The sequence below is a fragment of the Hydra vulgaris genome, chromosome 01 (assembly GCF_038396675.1).
Source record: "Hydra vulgaris chromosome 01, alternate assembly HydraT2T_AEP".
NCBI classification, from domain to species: domain Eukaryota; kingdom Metazoa; phylum Cnidaria; class Hydrozoa; order Anthoathecata; family Hydridae; genus Hydra; species Hydra vulgaris.
In genome coordinates, this window is record NC_088920.1 from 63,512,860 (window position 1) to 63,522,655 (window position 9,796).

A 9,796-nucleotide genomic window follows, 5' to 3' on the forward strand; every position below is an offset into this window, starting at 1 on the left:
TTAGCTCTGGTGTTATTTAAAGTTCTTCACGTTTCACTTTTTTTTTTTCGTTATTTTAGGTGCCCCAAGAAGTCGTTACGGTCTAATCACAGAGCACCGTGGAGCAAAGTTTGAAAGGAGATTCACGCCTCCTCCCTTGCAAATGTTATTAAACTTGCCCAGAAGTAGCGCTGAACCACGGGTCGCTTGTTTCTGAGGAAAGCGCGCTAACCACAGCGCTACGACTGCTCATGGTTAATGTCAATTTGTGATTTTTGTTTACCTTTTTTTGTTACAAGTACCTGATAGTCTTCGTTATGAATATCTACTAAGATGTGCAATAATAACATTTTAGTTCTCCGCTTTTGAGTTTAATGAAAGATCAAGAAAACATTCTTAGTAAAAAGGGAATCAAAGTAGCTTCTATAAAGCATAATCAACAAAGAAAAAATATTGAAGATGGTCATCTATATTTTTTCTTTGTCGATTAAGCTTTATATCAAACAGAGGTAATAGCTATCATTATTATACATTATTTTAGTTACCAAATAAAGTTTTTCATTGCTCTAGAAAAGGTCTAGTTTTTGTTTGGTAATTACCCTGGTTTGGTTGGTTGATTACTTAAAAACACTAGCGCGCAAGATTTTTGTGGGTTTTAATAACTAAAACCGAGCGTGCTTTAAATCTATCGTGCTTTACAAATCTAGCGTTACACAGATGTGTAACAACTCTTCATTATATTTTCAGAAACGGCTTGTGGCATTCGGAAGAATTTGCACAATGCATATTATTTACGATGTTAAATAATTTAGGAGGTTCAATTACTTTGCGCTTGAACTTTTCTAAGTAACGATATTGATTTATACAAAAAAAAGAGGAATTTTTTATTATTATATACCTTTCTTTTTTTTACATATAGAAAAATATGGTTTTAACACTTGTGATTTATACCATTTCCCAAAAAATTATGCGTTTGAAAATCGTCATACCGACTAGCTTCTGTACCAACCGGGTTTTGAAAAGCATGTTGAATCGTGGATACAACAACTGAAAATTAGTTTAAAATATTAAATTAGTTAAACAGATGCTTAAAAGGATTTTAAAAATAAAATCATAAATTCATTAGTAAAAAATAATTATTTTTTAACTTTCACAGAATTATTATTTTGAAAACTTTAATTTACTTGTTGTTTTTGTTGCAAAAACGGGTATGTTCTTTACAACATCCATCTTTGGTGCACGAAGCAGGTAAAGCTAAATAAAAATATGAAATTATTTACTAAAATTACAAATGTGAACTAATCATTACATTAGTAAACTAATATTAACTTATAATATTTATAAAACAACTAAAATTTCACGCTGACAAAGTATTCAAAAGACTTTCATATCATGAAGAATAAAAACTGCCTGATTTTGCCTAACACTTGTTTTTTCTACATGGGTAAACAAACGGTTTACTAAAAACGGTTTAATAAAATCTCATCCAATTTAAACAAATTTTTTAATGGTCTGGGTTTGTTCATAAAATATATTCTACTAAAAACTCTATAGACTAAAGTCTATACATTAAAGTATAAAAAATTACTAATTTAGTAAACTTGATTCTGTACTTTACAAAACATCAATAAAAACAACAACAAATATATACATATATAAATATATATATATATATATATATATATATATATATATATATATATATATATATATATATATATATATATATAACTATTACTATTGCTATTCGATTAGTCAACTACCCAGCCAACTACCTACCCAAGATTGTAAATACACAAAAAATGTTTCCCAAATACACATAAAACTAGTATAGAGCAGTTTAAAAATGAATCAAAACAGGCATTCTTACTTATGGATTTTAATATATCCGATTTTAAATGACTTTTTTTAGTTAAAACTCAAATACAACATATAATTAATACAAAAAATATGTCACTGAGTGTATCAACATTTTTTTTTTATTACCTTGATTATGGCATTTCCTTCGTGGCGTTTGCTAATTTATTTACATTATTTCTATGAAGTATACTAGTATATTTAGGTTATTTCTATGGTGTATATTAATTTATTTACTTTTTTCTTTTTAAATCTTAGTTTAAATTTTTAAGTTTTAAGCAAATGATAATATCTTATTAATTTTTTCTTACTAACTAATGTATTAGAATACAAATCAATTAGAAATAAAGTAAAAAAATAAATAAATTAAGAACCAAATTAAATTATATGAAAAAAAATCATCGCCTTAAACGTTATAAAAAACCCAAAAGCAATTTATGCGTATATAAACAAAAAATCAAAAGTTAAAGAAGGAATTAACGCATTAAATGTAAACGGCAAACTTGAAACAAATTATTTATCAATAGCGCATTCCTGAAATAACTATTTTAGCTCTGTTTTCACCAATGAAATTAGTGACAATATGCCATTCTTTAAAAATAGGACAAACATTATTTGTGATGACCCTACATTTTCACCGGACAGAGTTTATATAATCCTGAAGTCACTAAATCCAAATAAATGTACAGGAGTAGATGGAGTTCACCCATTTCTTTTAAAGTGTTGCGCAGATGCGTTCTCACTTCCTTTATCACTTATTTTTAATAAATCGTATGACACTGGAATAATTCCATCGATGTGGTTAAATGCTAATATAACACCATGATTTAAAAATGGAGATAAATCGGAACCACCAAGTTATCGACCAGTATCACTTACTTCAGTTATAAGTAAAGTAATGGAACGTATCTTAAAAGCTACATTTATGTCGCACTTAGAAAATAACAATCTCTTGACTAAAGAACAACATGGATTTTCTAAAAAAAAAACTGTTGTACAAACCTTATAGAATCTATGGATCTAATAACTCAAGCAATGGAAGATAATTTACAAGAAGATATCATTTCCCTAGATATGAAAAAAGCTTTCGATTCCGTGCCTCACAACAGATTGTGTCTTAAACTAAAAAGTTATGGATTTAACAAAAAAGCAGTTAGATGGTGCAAAAATTTCGTAAGTAACAGAGTGCAACGTGTCGTCTGCAACGGCGGATTTTCAAATTGGTCTGCAGTTACAAGTGGAGTACCGCAAGGGTCTGTCTTGGGTCCGTTTATGCTTATTGTTTATATAAACGACTTACCGAATGAGTTATCAACGAACTGTAAAATGTATGCTGATGATATTAAACTAATTAACATAATTAGATCATTTTCTGATATAGAAAAGGCTCAAACAGATCTAAACAAATTAATGACATGGTCACAATTATGGCTATTAAAATTTAATGTCAGCAAATGTAAACGCATGCACATAGGTAGCGAAAAAACTAGGCATATATACACAATGTATGATTCAGTGCTAAATACAGTTGAACTACCAGAAACACAAATTGAAAAATATTTAGGAATTATGATTTCAAACGACTTAAAATGGTCTAGTCAAGTTAGTTATGCGTCTGGTAAAGCTAATAAAATGTTAGGAATAATAAAACATTCATTTAAAAACTTAGACATAAACGCATCTAAATTGTTGTACACCTCTCTTGTAAGACCGTATCTAGACTATGCAAATTCAGTGTGGTGTCCTTACTTAGAACAAGATAAAAAAAAAAAATTGAATCGATACAACGCAAAGCAACACGAACAAAATGTCTTCAAGGGAAAAACTATGAAAGTAGACTAACCTACTTTAAATTAATGACTCTTGAAAAAAGACGCGAACGTAATGACTTAATCCAACTTTTCAAAATTGTAAAATAAATAGATAACTTAACATTGGAATACCCACCAGATTTAATAACTTCGAATACGAGAGGTCACAATATGAGGTTTCATAGACAATTAATTAAAAATCCAAAGAGGTACTATTTCTTAACAAACCGTGTTATTAACAGCTGGAATAATTTAGATCAAAACATTGTAGATTCTAAAACACTTAAACAACTTAAATCAAAGTCGGACTTATTTTTAACATAAATTGGCTGTTAAAGCCTAGATTACCTAGGCTCCGTAAATTGTCATTGTACATGTACACAGTTATTATTAAATAAATCAATAAAAATAAATAACTTGATCTTACTCTTTTCTTAATTTTGATTCTTTAAATTATTCTTTAAATGACAACAAATTGTTATCTATTTTACTTTTCTATTTTTTTTTAATAAACAGTTTGTTAACTATAGACATTTAAATATTAGGGTTTTTGTAATTACGTGAGAATGGGGCTCGGTGAAATAAGTCTTCTATTTGCCCCACCAATATTTATTTTTATTTATTTGCTTCGAAACTGTTTATAAATTAAACAACAAAATAAACAATGAACAACAAAAAAAAAAAACTCAGAAAAAAGTTACGCTTGGTTTCTGTTGCGTGTTTAAAACCTTCTAAAACAAAAAGATTAATACGTGTCAAAAATGGTTTTCATTTCGTGAAATTAACTATTATTATTAACTTACTGATAAAAGCATGCAAAATTTGAAACTGACTTTAAAACCACAAAATACAAGAGTTAAACTTGAGTAAAACTGCCTATAATATACACGTGTTTTTGGTTTACGGCAGGATCGTGACAAACGCGTGGTTTTAATTCCGAAAAAAACTAGATGCGCCGATTGGATAAACTTTGTTAATAAGTCAAAATTTTTATTTGCCAAAACAAAACAAAATTAATAAAAAACTGTCAAAATATTCTATGAATAAATAGTTTTTAATTTTAAGAAAAACAAAACATATGATACTTTTGCCGAGTTTAATAATGACCTTATCATTAAAATTAATTTTTATTATTAAATTAAATTAACTTTTATTTAAATCTAATAAATTAATTTTATTTTAAATTAAATTTAAATAATTAAGTAAACGATTATTTTTTATTTCTTACTTCTACAGGTACATGTCTTGCAACCATTTTGATCAAGTACTTGTCCGTAAGCACATTTGATAAATGGGCATCCATTATTTGGACATTTTAGTTTAAATGTTTCATCTTTGACTGAGTATAGATTAGCCAGGCATTTTGGTATTTCTATATAAATATTTTTCATAAAAATTTATATATAAATATTTTCTATTAATACAATATCAATTTAATATGTATGTACGTATGTATGTATGTATGTATGTATGTATGTATGTATGTATGTATGTATGTATGTATGTATGTATGTATGTATGTATGTATGTATGTATGTATGTATGTATGTATGTATGTATGTATGTATGTATGTATGTATGTATGTATGTATGTATGTATGTATGTATGTATGTATGTATGTATGTATGTATGTATGTATGTATGTATGTATGTATGTGTGTATGGATGTATGTATGTATGTATGTATGTATGTATGTATGTATGTATGTATGTATGTATGTATGTATGTATGTATGTATGTATGTATGTATGTATGTATGTATGTATGTATGTGTGTATGTGTGTATGTGTGTATGTGTGTATGTGTGTATGTGTGTATGGATGTATGTATGTATGTATGTATGTGTGTATGTGTGTATGTGTGTAAGTGTGTATGTATGTATGTATGTATGTATGTATGTATGTATGTATGTATGTATGTATGTATGTATGTATGTATGTATGTATGTATGTATGTATGTATGTATGTATGTATGTATGTATGTATGTATGTATGTATGTATGTATGTATGTATGTATGTATGTATGTATGTATGTATGTATGTATGTATGTATGTATGTATGTATGTATGTATGGATGTGTGTATGCACGTATGTATCAAGCTGTATATATGTTTAAGCTTATTTTGATAATTTATTTAAAATACTGAAACATCTTTTTACTGTAGCAACTACATGTCGGACACCCTCTTTCGTCAAGAACGTTTCCGTTTTCACAGTAAATCATACATACTGGGCCACATGTTGGTTGACCTTTGAGAAAAAAAATATTTTTTATCATATTTATTTTATTTTTTCATTACATATAAAAAAAAAATATCTTACTATTACAACGACAAGTAGGGCATCCATTTCCGTCAAGTACATACCCATTTGGGCAAAACATTTTGCACTTTGGTCCGCATTTTGGTCGACCTTCATAAAAAATTATTATTATTTCGCTTGTTAGAAATTTTTTTAATAAAATACATTTTATAGAAATAAAATGAATAACAGTTTATACATATTCCCATTAAGTCTGTATTGTTCTTTTTGACGCATTCCAGCTGGTCGCCGCATTTTTTAATATCAAACATCACCTCTCCGCATTCTTCACCAGCGGACTGAGCACAAATATCACAACAACCACAAATGTCTTTGACTATTCCGGCTATTAAGGAAAAGAAATAAACTAATATACATTTTTAAATAGAACATTTCCTCTTTTTCTTTGAGAATATAATTGGTTTTAATATCTTCGATTTGATAAACAACATAATACCAATGCTTTTATAAAAAATATTCTCAAATTTTCGTTCCTACAAAAATAGAACTTCGCTTAATAATTGATCAATTCTTTTAAGAATTAGTTAAAAGCTTTTTAAGACACAATAGCCTCGCTTGCAAATTTTAATTTATTTTTGCATATTCTTTTCCATTTATGTGTAATAATTAATTATCAGGCTTTATCCCTTAAATTAGAACCATTGATTAAAAAACTCAAAAACAACATTTCGCCGTAAAAATTTGATTAGATCACTTTTAGATTTTTACCTTATCGATCATTCATTTATAAAGTTTCCATTACGTGACAAACAATATTTTATTGAATACAAGAAAATACTGCTAGGAAATTCGTAATTACCGCAGGCGATAGGCTTTATATGCAAACAATTTTTAATCGCATAGATTTGCCAAAGCAAATTTTTTTTTTATAGAATACCGTTAGTGTATATATTGCTGTGGCGTGCTGGTTCAAAAAGCTTGTGTAGAATTTTTCTAAAATGGATTATTTATGCGGGATTTTACCATATAAGATTGATTAAGAGTTCATTAATATATATTAATGAACTCTTAATCAATCTTATATGGTAAAATCCCGCATAAATAATCCATTTTAGAAAAATTCTACACAAGCTTTTTGAACCAGCACGCCACAGCAATATATACACTAAGGTTTCGTTTTATAACAGTATGTAACTTAGTGTAAACTAATTAGCGTTACTTTGCGTTAAAAAGAGAACTGATTTTAACAGCATTAACATTATTGCTTAAAAATGAAAACATTTAAAACGAATATCAAATGTGTATACAAAAATGAAAAATTTAAAACAAATGCCCAGAAAGCATTTAATTTTACGAGCAATATTTTTATAATACATTAAAATTTTTTTAATAGTTAAATTTCCCTTAATTAAGTAATTTCAGAATCGCAAATTCCCATTTGAACGTCGCGATATTTTAGCTTTATTTATTACAGTCGTTAAAACTAATCTTGTAATCTTGGCTAATCTATTTTTTGTCGCGTAATAACAAATATTTTTTTAAATTATTTTTGAGGCCGATGCTAGATAATAGCGCTATTATCTATTCTATCATCAGGCTAGCCCGATGAATAGAAAAAGCAGTTGCTTTTACTCAGTTCAGCTTCACGTAAATAAAATTTGACAAAATCGCTGAGATTTTTATTCACGTAAAGCTGAGCAATTAACGTTTCTTGAGCAAATTGCTTAACTTTACGTGAATAAAAAATTAAGCGGTTTTGCTTAAATTTTATTCAAGTATAGTTAAATAATTACTCGAAAAAAGCGCCGAGTAAAAGCAATCGGTTTTTTTTTTATTCACTCTGCCTGATGCATTTTGTTTTGCAAAATATTAATATACTAGCGCTGAAAGTTAAACGCCATAAATCAGAAAATTAAAGAATTTAATTTGTGAAAGCATAAAAAAGTGAATAAAGAATTGTTTGTTGATTATTTAAAGAATACAGTAATATAATACTTTTTTTTCAAAAGGCCCTTTTAAGATAAAAAGCTTAAGGGTTATGCGGGATTCCCACATAACCCTTAAGCATAAACCTCTGGAGCCAGCATACCACTGCGGTTTGTCTACAAAAAGCACACATTGTATAACACATTGTGTGCTTATAATACATTGTATAATTACAATTAGGGTGACCATTATCCCGGTTTTTTCGCAGGAGAGTGCAGCGCTAAACTTAGTCTTTCAAATTCAAATTAGTTTAGCGCTGCGCTCTCCTACGTAAAAACCGGGGCTATAGTCACCGTATATACAATGTTATGATATATTGTATATATACGATGTATATATACTTTTCCGAAGTGTTATACATTGGGAAAGTACTCAATGTGAAAATAAAACAATGTTTTTAACTTTTAAATCCAAGTGAAAATAGTATTTACCTTTACATCCATCTGGAGCTTTGCATTTTACCAAAGCACAATTGCATGAGAGTGCCATTGATGTGCAGCAAATAGAGAAAAACAAAAACAAAGCAAAAATGAAATGTTTCATTTCTTTTTTTTATGTGCTTCTAAAAAAAAAGGAATTATTTTAGTTGATTATAGCAATTAATAAAAATGCAAATCTACACGAAATTATTATATCATCAATTGAAACTTATGCTTTTTATAAATTACGAAATAGGTTATATTCGAGATAAAATAGAAATAATAAACATAAATTGATATAACTTGTTGAAGTAATTATAAAATAACAGTTATATATCGAAATTCGAGTCAAATTTTAAATTCTTATAAATAGTATTTTTACTTTTTTTTAACTTTTAGCAATTTCATTCGTTTATATAACATCTGATATACGTAATATATTTGAAATAGATCAATGATACATAATATAGACATTATATATATATATATATATATATATATATATATATATATATATATATATATATATATATATATATATATATATATATATATATATATATATATATATATAAATATATATATATATATAATATATATATATATATATATATATATATATATATATATAAATCTATATCTATATATATATATATATATATATATATATATATATATATATTATATATATATATATATATATAAATCTATATCTATATATATATATATATATATATATATATATATATATAAATATATATATATATATATATATAAATCTATATCTATATATATATATATATATATATATATATATATATATATATATATATATATATATATATATATATATATATATATATATATATATATATATATATATATATAACACACATATATTATATAACACACATATATAATATAACATAACATATCTGTAACAGATCTGTAAATAATTCTCTTATACAAGTAACAAGACTTGCTAAAATCTCTTGCTAAAATTTTGTCTAAAATCATCTTTGATGTCTTTTTATATAAAAAAAAAGATAAACAATGACCAATATCTTCCTATTTTTATTGTTGATTTTCATTTATGATTGGAACAACTTTTATTTATGATTGGAACAACTATTCATAATAACGTAAGTCCGTTGAAAATAAATTACCTGAACTATTTTTATTACAATATCTAGTTTTTTGTTATTAGAACAACTTAACGACTATTTATAATAACGTAAAGCCGTTGAAAATAAATTACCTAGACTATAATCATTACAATATCTATTTTTAAATATATTCGCCATTCAAATCTAAAAATCTTTTTGTTTTTTTATATTAAAATAGCTATGAATTTGTGGCAGCTATACATGTTACCAACGGTTTTGCGTTGGCGAGTTATTAGTAACGACTAACATAAATGGGAGGGGCGATTTTCCATATTTTGCTGCTTATATTTAGGAAATTATCTAGTAATAATA

At 26.4% G+C, this 9,796-nt stretch overlaps 1 protein-coding gene across 1 annotated transcript; it reads right to left on the reverse strand.

The window, feature by feature from the left end:
• Window positions 1-838: 838 nt before the first annotated feature.
• Window positions 839-8,473, reverse strand: LOC100210741 (antistasin-like). The gene is made up of 7 exons (XM_065788904.1): window positions 8,331-8,473; window positions 6,152-6,298; window positions 5,974-6,063; window positions 5,812-5,901; window positions 4,876-5,019; window positions 1,164-1,233; window positions 839-1,026 (listed from the first exon to the last, which is right to left on the reverse strand). The coding sequence occupies exons 1-7, from the start codon at window positions 8,440-8,442 to the stop codon at window positions 972-974; spliced, it is 708 nt and encodes a 235-aa protein (XP_065644976.1). The 5' UTR covers window positions 8,443-8,473; the 3' UTR covers window positions 839-971.
• Window positions 8,474-9,796: the final 1,323 nt, after the last annotated feature.